The sequence below is a fragment of the Myotis lucifugus genome, unplaced genomic scaffold (assembly GCF_000147115.1).
Source record: "Myotis lucifugus unplaced genomic scaffold, Myoluc2.0 scaffold_54, whole genome shotgun sequence".
NCBI lineage: Eukaryota > Metazoa > Chordata > Mammalia > Chiroptera > Vespertilionidae > Myotis > Myotis lucifugus.
Genome location: NW_005871102.1, coordinates 1,566,932 through 1,579,192, shown reverse-complemented (window position 1 = coordinate 1,579,192; position 12,261 = coordinate 1,566,932). Strand labels below are relative to the sequence as shown.

Genomic DNA, 12,261 nt, shown 5'->3' with positions numbered 1-12,261 from the left:
GTATTGGCTATTAAGCTTGCCCCTCAATTAGCATAAAGAAAGTCAGTCAGGATCTGAGAATCAACACCTAGCTGTACTGTCAACCTCACCTTACTACAAGAGTGGGTTCCCCACTACATAGTATTGTGGCACCTGCCGAACTTTTTTTAAAGCATTAAAATAACTATTTAATTTATGAAAGTAATGTTTCATTGAATTAGACATGCCAGTTTAATCATTGATATGTAATTGGTCTGAAGTACAATACAAATAAGTCATTGAACAATATCTTTTTAAATTAAATATCAGATGTTATTACATGATGGGTCTCTAATACTGCATATCCATCTTGGCTGTGAACAGGAGCTTTGTCACGGAATCAGTGTTGTTTTATTGAGGGAAGGAGGTGATAAGCATTTAAATCCTTTAACTTAAGATACCACAATGTCATCCATGACTCTATGAAATACAAAGTTAAATACCTGCCTCACATGTACAATATGAGAATCAAGTATGATGTAATCACTGTTTGGTAACAAATATTGACAATGATCTGCCATCTGTACTAACAAAGATAATCACTAAATGGAGACAATCTCCAAGTTTCGCTGCTTCTTTCTGCTGTGAACCACAAAACAAAGCAGCCCTATGTACTTCAAAAGTCTTTAAGACTCAGCTGAAGTCACACACATCAAGACATCTTTTAAAGCAAAATTATCTGTTGATAATATAAAATAATACTCTTATTTAGGATAAAACTAAATTTTCTGATCTGAATGGTTGTTTCATATCTTTTTGCAAGAAATCTACCTTTGTCCTTGAAGGCGCTGAACAGTCTACCAATTTTCTGGGTTTCTTCAACAAAGGTGGATGCTAGTGACTGTTTTGAAAATCATAAACTCATGAGTCTTTATTTTCTGTTCACCCATTGAACAGCAAATAGAATGAAAACTTCCAGCTGATTGTTTTCCTCTTAAAGCAAATATATGCTAAAATACATCTAAATTAAATGTGTATTTATAAGATATAAAACATACTGTACAACATATTAGTCTGTTAATGTGTGGTCAATTGAAGCTAATGGGACCAGGGTCCAAAGAAAATTGACTGGGCAAATAATGATTAATTTTACAAAGAACAGTAGTAGCTACTGTTATTAGAGGCATTCATTCATGATCCCATTTGATCCTTACCAAATTCTGTAACGTAGGCATTATTTTTACATTTTAAACACTGGATGAGTGAAGTTCAATGAAGTTAAGTGATTTGCCAATAACTGCACATCTATTAAATAAAGCCTGGATTTCATCCCACAGCTGCACTCTTTTTGTGTCAGATACAAAATAGGGACTCTTCATGCTCATGATATAAGGTATCCGATATTCATAAGAACACTAGAAATATAATAATATTGTTTTCATTTTATAAATGAAAACAACAACAACAACACTGAACCTCAGAGTTTAGGAAACTTTCCCAAGGTCATATAAATTGGAAGGTATTAAACCATAGTTCAAATTTATAGTTGTGCTTTTACTATCCTTTGAATGAGTTCAGCTTTGAAAAGGTAGAGAAACTTAAGTTATCTAAAATGGGAGGATCAACAGAGGACTTTTTTAAACATGTCTTGAATATATTTACAGGACACAGGAAGAGGATATTGAGGAATGGCCCCAAAGGTACTGATGCAAGAATGAACTTAGAACAGGAAAATCCCTTGGATTTTAAGAAAAAGTTATTTGGGAGCATAAAAGGGCTTATTAAAACTCCTGTAGTAAGAACATCACTATAAGATGATGTGTTGTGTCTGTCTAGCATCCTGTCTCCCTATCATCTGGCATCAAAACTCCTTTCCTCTAGGAGAGCTGCTCCACTGCTCAGGAGGAGCTGATCCAGCCCACTGTCAGCAATTGAGGGAGACTCAAGATCTGGACAGGGCTAATCAGAACATCCTTTCTTCCTGGCCTTAGCAACAGGTTCAGGGACGGCAGGTTCCCAAGGCCAATCAGAATCCTCCAGGAATCCAGGAATTCTTTTCTCTTTTTTCTTTTCTTTTCTTTTCTTTTCTTTTCTTTTCTTTTCTTTTCTTTTCTTTTCTTTTCTTTTCTTTCTTCCTTCCTTCCTTTTTTTCTTTCTTTTCTTTCCTCCTCCCCCTCCCCCTCTCCTTCCCCCTCCTCCTCCTCCTCCTCCTCTTCTTCAATGCAGGAGCTATAGCAAAAAAAACTGGTCCCTTTTAAATGAAGTTATAAAACTGAAAGGATATGAGCCAGGCCAGTCTGCAGACATGTTGCACATTTGTGACCAATTCATATAATTAAGGCAAGAAAATTTAAAGAAAACAGAGATACAGAGACACAGATTCCTGACTAAGCAATTCTGGAATCCAGCCATGTCAAAATCACCCCTGCCCTGGACTTCCCAGTTAGGTGAGCCAATAAACTTCCTTCTTAAATTAAGCTGCTTTGAGCTAAGTCTACGTCAAGTAGCAGACAGAGTCCTCAATAGCGTAATGGCACAAACACTCTTACTTACAGAAACACTTGGAAGCCTCTACCTTGTCACCTTAGACCCTGTGGAATCTTTATTTTCAAAAAACTAAGTAGCTCTGCTTCCCATTTAAGTCTATTAGTTAAATCTTATCCTAAACCTGTCTTTTTGAGGGATGCATTAAAGGTTTCATAATTTTTAAAAAAATTTTTAAATAAAACACACAGATATGTTAGTAAAAATATATTGGGTTAAAAATTATCTAAAATATGTTATATGATTTTTAGAATAAATGAAGTATATAAAAGGAAATTATCATATTTCCATTAAGCAAAGACTAACACCATAATGATCATATTGCTAATTATTGCATATTTAACTTCAAAGGCTGGTGAGCATATAATGGTTACAAGCAATCCATGCTATAACATTATTCTCCAACTCTAAATGATCAGTTTCCTGTAATCTCATCAATAGATATAACAGCATCTACTATAATAAACACTTCTTTCATTGTTTAAACTATAACAAGTTACAAAGCTATTATCAAAGCCTTTAGAAATTTCCAAGCAGGAAGGTAATTATTTCCTAAAACTACTTAGACATGGAAAAACACAAAAATTCTAAACTTTTTTTTTTTAACATACTTTCACTTTTGGTCTTTCTTTCCTCTTAGGCAGTGCATGTGAAATATAAATGACCGTGGGGGAGGAAAAGACAGCATCCCCAAAGAAGCAGGTTCTGACAATGATTAATGTGGAGCTGCCAAAGAATGTCTGGCAGCAAAAAGAAGCAATAGCTTATGTAACTGATAAAAAATTAGTAGGACCCTAATAACATATCTCCTTGGAACCTGAGATAGTGTATTTGATGAATTGTTAAAGCTAGACTGTATTCTTCTACCTATTTAAACCCTGGAGGCAAAAATACGGAAGAAAAAAATTAGTTAACTTTTCTTATTCAAATTGGTTAATGGGTTGGTCAATTAATGGAATATACTGGTTAACAGAAGTATTACACATATTGTTCAATTAAAAATTACAGTATATTTTTCATTAACACTATGCGGAATATCAGTTCATCTTTCCTCAAAGATGCTGAAGGCATTTCTGTATTTCAAGTTATTTATAAGCCATGGCAACAACTGCATAATTCTACTAATGTACAAAGTGTAAGAGCCTGGATTGAATTTCTATCCATCTTGTGACATACTTTAAAAGCAATTTTGTTGAATAAGTTTACAATGGCTGACTTACCATATAACACTTATAATAGGAGAGGACATAATATAGAAAAAAATTCTGGGTATTTGATGTTTCTGACTATTTGATTCGCTCTTCTCTCTTTTTTTTTCAGGGGGAGGTGTTTCCAAACAAATATAAACTTACAGATATCTAAACCTGTTAAATCTCAGAACAGATTTCTCAGCAAGATATTCTTCTCATTGAATTTCAATCAATATATTACAATGTGTTTCACTGGGCTACAGTTAAATGCTAAAATGCTAGACTGTGATATACTCAGTGACTACTTTGTGGAATACAAAGCATCCCCATCCACAGCTTGAACATCAGCTTTCATCAGAGCCACTACAAAGGCTCCTTGTAGAAGAACAATGGCTCTGAGCCCTGGTAAATATATCATGTCATTGCTTACAGTCTCCAGCCCCTTGTGGTAGGGACCTGACAATTCGAGATACTAGGTGGGTTTAGTAGTAGAGAATTTGTGGCCATAAAGTACTTGATTATCACAGGGAATGCCAAGCAGGTCGGCTATGGAGATATCAAAGAAAGACGGAAGATAAGGACAAGATAAAGAAGACCAACAACAGGTGATAATGCAACAGACAAAGAAAACAAACTCAAAGTTAAAGAAGGTGAATAATCACAATAGAACCATTTATATCATTATTATCATTCAAATCAAGTTATCAAAACTAGGACCATACTCTACTATAATTGCTCTTCATTTCCAAAATGCAAACCTACAAGGAATGCTTTCGTTTTGAACTTCCTGGACTTCTCTGATGCATCTGACATTATACATTGCTTCCTCTCAGTTGAAAATCCAGAAATCCTTCAAGGATTCTTCGTCCCTATCAGCCCTTTAAATATCTGGCATCTCTGAGCTCTATCCTGTTCTTCTTACTCTATTTATTTTTCTTTGATGATGATTCACTTTCATAATCTCACTTTTGTTTTTTCACCAGCATCAGTCTCCAGTATCCAATTGGTTGCTGGATAGCTTCACGCAGCTATGTCTCAAATACCCCAAACTCAAGGAATTCAAAACAGAATTCATCATCCCCTCCTAACCCTTTTTCTTCATTCAATCTCAATGGATGCATTTGTTTCTCAGCTCAAAATAACATAATTCATCCAGTCACTAAAACTAGAAAACTAGACATGCTACCTTAGATCCTTCTTTGTCAATGCATCCATAAAACCTACCAATTTTGCCTCCTGCATGTTTCTTAATTCTGTTTCTCTTTCTCTGGGTCCCAACATCTCTCATTTAGATTGATATTTCCTTTTCTCTCTACTGCTGCTCGTTCCCTTCAGTTCTGCCCAATACAAGGGAGTAATAAAGAATGTATCTGAAATGAACGTCTGACTGCCATTCCCTCACTTGACACTGATCAATGGTTCCTCCTTCGCTTTATTCTAAAGCCCACATTTGTTGACATGATTACAAAGTCTTCGTAATTTGGTGCCTGCCCATATGACCGTTTTTGCCTCATACCTTTCCCTGCTTTCAATTCCTATAGTAACTGTATAGGAACTGTAATTTCGTATTGTTCCCTTTATATACTGTGCCCTTCTGTGTTTTCATACATTCATTCATGTTGTTCCTTTTGTCTAACAATCTCTACTCCCTCCCTTTCTCGTCTTGCCTCCCCCAACCTCAATTATTTATGTCTTGGCAAAGCTACTGCCTCCTCCAGAAAGTCTTTCTGAAAGTTCTGGGTTGGATAGTTCTTCTATTATTCTCTTACTTTGTGTGTCGCTTTCACTAAGCACACTATAAGTTCTTTAATAAACATAAGGAAAATCAATAAAGACATAAGAATAAAAATAATAAGCATGTGCCTGCATTCTCTGTGCCCCACCCTGGACCATGAGGCCTTTGAGAGCACAAATCATAAATCACTCATATTTGTAATCCCACCCACTAGCCCAGGACTGACAACAGATGCTCAAGGAATATTCTGTTAAATAAAAGTGACTGAGAAGAAAGAGAGTATACAACAATAAATCACGGAAAAGACAAAAGGCCTCCTTGTCACATTCCTTCATAATGGTCCTGAACCTGCTCATTTTGGGACAGCTACATTGACTTCTTTAATTTTAGAGGGTTCTAGTTAAAAATAACTCCAAATAACCACTTTATTCCCTTCTAGCTAACAAAATTAATTCTAATGAGGAACTGTCCTGTTCTTGACTTCAAAAAAAGACTTCAGATCTCTTACTTTATCACCAAAGGCACGTTTCTAAAAAGATATGCCATGTGTAATCTCCATCAGGTAAATGGAAAATAAGGAGGGAGGACAAAACCAAGTAGAAAATAAACTAAACGTGGCAGCACCATACCATTTATCACATGGAAAATTACTTACATGCAGAAGCAATACAGCAGCAAGAAAAGACTGTCCTTGGCAGTACCCAATGTCTTCGTCGAAGACAGAGTAGGCCTGAAGGAAAGAGAGAGAAGTCTCATAAACATTCACAGACTTTCACTTAGGGGTTAGCTCACATCAGGCTGCTGCTTGTTCTTGTCCATGCACTGTCACCACAGTTCCTCTGGTCCTTCACCGTGAATGTGTGGGTCATGAGTACAGAGGCATCCCCAAAGAGGCAGCACCTTTCCTAAAGCAATTTTAGATGTCCCATTATCCTCAGGTTCATCTTCAGCATTTGGAATAAAGAGATGCTCAGAGCACCTAAATTAATTTTAAAAGATCCATGTGGTTTGTCATCAGGCAAATGAGCTCACGGGAGGCAGGAGCTAAGGATGGGAGAAGGTGGGAAGTTCCTGAGTTGATGTGGGTTCTAGTTCACTCTATGGGGGAAATCTTAATGTTGCTGAATCTGTAGTGAGGATCCTCTAATCTAATAGACAAGATAATCACTTTCTATAGCCTTCTCAAACATTTTCTAAGCTACTCTCCCACTTTCCAGAAGGCTAAAGGGTAAAAATGACTCCTCCCATTTATTCCACTGGGGCAAAGCAGAAACATTTAGCTGGCATGTTTTACAGAATGGCTAAGAGAGTCTCACAGATGTTCTGGATTCACAATCTTTAACATCATTCTAACCAGGGTGGCAGGTACAGAGCCAAAGAGGCCCATTCATAGCAAATCCAGTGCTCCTGGGGAAACAGCTGTCATACCATTTAATTCAGGGTTCATATTTATCTTCAGAGGAAAGGAAACAAGGTTGTATGCATAATATATACCACTTAGCACTTCAAACTGCTGGAGCATAACTTTTAAAGAAGATACTCATTAGAAGTTTTTAAGAAATTGACTCAGTTACTGTAGGCATGGAGTGCTGATCAAAGAGTAAAGAAAAGAAATTAGTAAGCTTTTTCTGTAAAAGTCCAAAGAGTAAGTATTTTCACTTTTGAGGAACACATACATCTGTGGCATGTTTTGTGTTTTTAAAATATATTTTTATTGATTTCAGAGAGGAAAGAAGAGGGGGAGAGAGACAGAAACATCAATTTGAGAGAGAATCATTGACTGGCCGCCTCCTGCATGCCCCATAATGGGGATCGAGCCCACAACCCAGGCATGTGCCCTGACTGGGAATAGAACCAGTAACCTCCTGGTTCATAGGTTGATGCTCAACCATTGAGCCACGCTGGCTGGACTGTTTTTGTTTTTTAAACAACCCCTTAAAATATAAAAAACATTCGTAGCTCAAAGGAGGTGCAAAAGCAAGTAGCATGGGCCACAGTTTACTGACCCAGTCAGGTGCTCCTACATTTATTTCTAAAAGACAAACATCCCAGTTGTGCTGTTTGAGTCCTGGGCATGGATCCCACCCATGTGCTGGGCTTCATCTTAGTGAGAGGATTTCCATTTAATGTCCAGGGCAATGATTATCAAAGATAATCAGGAAGGGTTGCCATAGGGAGGCTAAGTGTGCTATCACCCAAATGCCAAAGAAGTCGAGTACAGGGTCTAGAGCAGTGGTTCTCAACCTTCCTAATGCCGTGACCCCTTAATACAGTTCCCCATGTTGTGGTGACCCCCAACCATAAAATTATTTTCATTGCTACTTCATAACTGTAATTTTGCTACTGTTATGAATCATAAATATCTGATATGCAGGATGTATTTTCATTGTTACAAATTGAACATAATTAAAGCATAGTGATTAACCACAAAAACAATATGTAATTATATATGTGTTTTCCGATGGTCTTAGGCAACCCCTGTGAAAGGGTCGTTCGACCCCCAAAGGGGTCGCGACCCACAGGTTGGCGACCCAGAGGTTGAGAACCACTGGTCTAGAGCTCTTTTTTTACTTAAAAAGTTTTTACTGAAATATATAGCTTGTGTTCAATGAAATGCACACATTTTAATTGCACAATTCTTTGAGTTGGGTCATTTAGGTAACCCATCATTACAGAATATTTCCATCATTTCAGAATGTCCCTCAACACCTCTTTGCAGTCAAACCCAGGCAAGTAATGATCTGATTTGATCACAATATATCAATATTATTAGCTTGGCATTTTAAAAAGAATTTCATATAAATGGAATTATATAACATATACTCTTTTGTGCCTGGCTTCTTTTACTCAGCATAATGTTCCTGAAATTCTGTCATATTACTGCACGTATCAGTAGCCCATTCCTTTTTATTGCTGAGTAGTATTCCACTGTATGAATATACCACAATTTGTTTATCAACTCTCCCATTGATTGAACATTTGTTGTTGTTTTTTCCCGTTTTTTACTAGTATGAATAAAGTTGTTATGTATACACAAGGTTTTTTGGTGGATATAGGTTTTCATTTTCACTAGGTAAATACCTAGAGTGGAGGTTCGGGGTTCAAATAATAAGTGAATGCTCAACTTGATAAGAAATGCCAAATTGTTTTCCAAAGTAGTGGTACAATGATTACAGCAATACAGCTAAGTAGGAGTACTCAGTGCTTCACATCCTTGTCCATACTTGATATTGCCATTCTCCTTCCTTTTATTAATTCCTGTGGTTCTGACTTGCATTTTCTTGATGGTTAATGATGTGGAGCATATCAAGTGCTTTTAGGCAATTAATACATATTCATTTGTGACTGTCTTTTATTATTGATTCCTAAGATTTCGTTCAGTTTACAAACCCATTGTTAGACTCCATTGCCAGTATTTTCTCCCAGTCTGTGCCCTGCCTTTTCCTTTTCTTAATGGCATCTTTTGAAGTACTACTGTTCTCTTTTAACCTTCTTCTGCTAATGATGATATTATCACACACTCTCCTAATGAGAGAAAAATTAGACCATGAAATCACTATCTAATGAATCTGAAAAGAGCTTTTCTTCATTATCACCAGTTGCCAGAGCTCTGGCGAATTTTAAAAATTAAAAGATAAATTAACATTCTTTTACTTTTTAAATGTTCTTTGCTTTATACAGTTATATTTCTGATTGCTTCATTTGTACTTTTACCCAGAGCTCATGGGTGTGTGTGTGTGTGTGTGTGTGTGTGTGTGGTGTATTGGGTGTGTGTTAGGAGTTGGAAGAAGGATTGTAGACAGAGAACAGAGAAGGAGAACAAAGCTGAAGAAGAGGGAGAAGGTTCTAATACTATCCCTATTTGCAGCATTTCTGGTGGTGCTCCATCACTGCCTTTTTCATGAACATAGAATCCTGGGATTTGCTGATGACAAAGCATGTTGCATGAGTGATAAATAGATATTCAATGCTTCCCCTTCCCCATGAAAGATGTCTAAATGGAGGATTCCTTAGATCTCTGGATCTCCAAAAGTCAATCATTTTTCATCAACGCTGATGTCACTTTGACAAATGTTGGATCCATCATTACATAAATATATTTAACATTTATTGAGAACTGTGCTATTTATGCTTGTTTGTGTTACAAGAGAAGTTCAATAAAAAAATCAAGGTTGCCCTGGCCAGTGTTTCACAATGGTTAGAGCATAACCCCTACACTAAAGGGTTGCCGGTTCAATTTCCAGTCAAGGGCACATACCTAGGTTGCAGGTTCGATCTCCAGCCCCAGTTGGGTACATGTGGGAGGCAACCAATTGATGTGTCTCTCTCACGTTGATGTTTCTCTCTCTCCCCTCTCCCTCCCTCCCTTACACTCTATCTGAAAATCAATGTAAAAACTATTTTCGGATGAGGATTAACAAAACAACAACAAAAAGAATGAAATCAAGGTCCACCACTCATGAGAAATGGTATGAATTCAGCGAGTCCACAGACTATTCTCTCACCAGAGAGCTGAGGATAACAGTGCAAATCAGTCTGCATTTATCTTACTTTCCACTTGTTTTATAGTTTTGTGTTAGGTTAGTAGGAAAAATGACTTTTTCAGAGGCCACCTACTAAATTGATTTTATGATTCACAGTTTGAAACATAGTGTTCTAGCAAGTTCTTTTGCTTGGAGTTCTTCCAAGCACTGCTAGTCTAAGCCTTCTCCAACTGAACTAAAGTGAACCCTTTCCCTCTACTCAAAACATGCCTCTCTTTGCACCAAACCTCTCCCCACTCCTCACTTTACTTGCTTCTCTTGCCAGACGCCTGTTCAGTCTGACTTTTAGATGACACTTGCAGGTGATAAATAAATGCTAAGTCTGATGGGAAATGAGATATTTACATAGTTACAAATGACCTTACACAAAGTACTTGTTAATTACAAAGAGAAACAAGTAACTTTATAGTGCAGAAGGCTGATAAATAACATATTATTTATGTGATCAAAGTGAGCAGTCAGCAATAATGCAACAGTGTGCTCCCTGCGAGGAACAGGTCATCTCTTCTGTTAGTCCTGCCAAAGATATATAACCCAAATCCAACCATGAGGAAACATCAGACAAACCCAAATGGGGGGGCCAGTCTAGAAAATGACTGGCCTGTAATCTTCCAAAGTGCCAAGGTCAAGAAAGTGAAGGGAGGAGTGAGATGCTGTTTCAGACAGAAGGAAATCAAGGAGACACGACAACTAAATGAAATGTGCGATTCTGAACTAGCTCCTTTTCTGTAAAGAACATTATTTGGACAATTGGTCTAAAGCTTAGGCAGAAGCAATATATCAATGCTACATTCATGATTTCTAGGTTCTATTACAGTTATGTGGGAGAATATTCTTGCTTGTTAGAAAACACCCTAAAGTACTTGGGGGTCAGTGTGGCACCATAATGGCAAATCACTCTCAAATAGTGGAAAACACCAAACTCCAGTACTTACAACATTCCTGTAAGTTTGAGATTGTTTTAAAAAATATATGCCCTAACCAGTTTGGCTCAGTGGATAGAGCGTCGGCCTGCGGACTCAAGGGTCCCAGGTTCGATTCCGGTCAAGGGCATGTACCTTGGTTGCGGGCACATCCCCAATAGGGGGTGTGCAGGAGGCAGCTGATCGATGTTTCTCTCTCATCGATGTTTCTGGCTCTCTGTCCCTCTCCCTTCCTCTCTGTGAAAAATCAATAAAATATATTTTTAAAAAATATATAGACATGGAAATATACATATGTACATAGATTTGACAGAATCATTTTGTCTGTTGATTGTAAAAATAAAATATTGAGGCTTTAAAAATGGTTATTAAGTTTGTCCTATATGCTGGTAAAAGCAGAGTATCTACATAAGCTGTGAAAATAGGTTCACTGACATGAAATAATCTAAATACTGGTGATGATAAACATAGAGGCTAGATGTACTCACTGATACTCACTCACAAAGCCATTTTCTTATCTAACAGAGCTGGCAAACTTCCTAGATGTAACTTTCCTTTTATATAACACTTCAAAAAAAAAGGCCTTTGGCAACAATTTAGAACTGAACTGATATACTTGTGTGGTTTTTTTTTTAAAGAAGAAAATGTAAAATAAGTAGACTACCATAACCTTAAAAAAATTGCCTCTATTAAAAGTGAACTACTGTGTGATAATGGTAAATTACTCAGAGTATTTCTTTTACATTCTTGGACTTTTGATTTAAAAAATATAATACATAAAGGCTATCCTCAACAAAGTCTCTAAAATTAAGCAACAGCCCTGATCTTAGGAAATTATCCTGAATAATCTGTGTGAATAAAATTACTTTACAGAAGAAAAAAGTGATAGAAATAAAGAGCTCTTTCAGAGTTTCTATACATTAAACGTTATCTAAAATATCAGTATGATGACCATGAAAATATGTCTCCCAGATCTCCACCAATGGGGACGTAATTAGCAGAGGGTCTCCACTGCTGTGCTCTGAAACCCATCCTGCATTTGCACCTGAGCCACACTTCCCATGGTTTGCTCCCAGCCAATGACTGAGCACAGCAAGAACACACAGGTAGGCCAGCTTTCGGCAGATGTGGGACCTCACAGGCAACTGTGGCTGAGGACTCCCCACTGGCCTTGCCAAACTTTCCTTCGAAGGACCCTACAGTCTCAGACACTTCCATCCAACTTTCCTTCCTCTCTTCTTCCTTGGGGTCAGACGAGCACTGGAGTCCATGCTCTCCTAGCTCTCCCCTGCCCTCCCCCGCCCACCCACCCATTTTCTCTTATAGGCATTTCCCCTGAACATATTTCTTACATCTTTAATCCTGTG

The 12,261-nt window shown here is 37.4% G+C and overlaps 1 protein-coding gene across 3 annotated transcripts in view; it reads right to left on the bottom strand.

Moving 5' to 3' along the window:
• RABGAP1L (RAB GTPase activating protein 1 like) overlaps positions 1 to 12,261 on the bottom strand; it is a 417,083-nt gene that overhangs the window by 157,533 nt on the left and 247,289 nt on the right. For 2 of the 3 annotated variants that reach the window (XM_006088927.3, XM_006088928.2), the window contains one exon: positions 6,083 to 6,157. The exons of the other annotated variant lie outside the window; for it this stretch is intronic. In XM_006088927.3, coding sequence (XP_006088989.1) covers positions 6,083 to 6,157 — 75 coding nt within the window. The remainder of the gene's footprint in view (positions 1 to 6,082; positions 6,158 to 12,261) is intronic. 3 annotated transcript variants of the gene reach the window in all.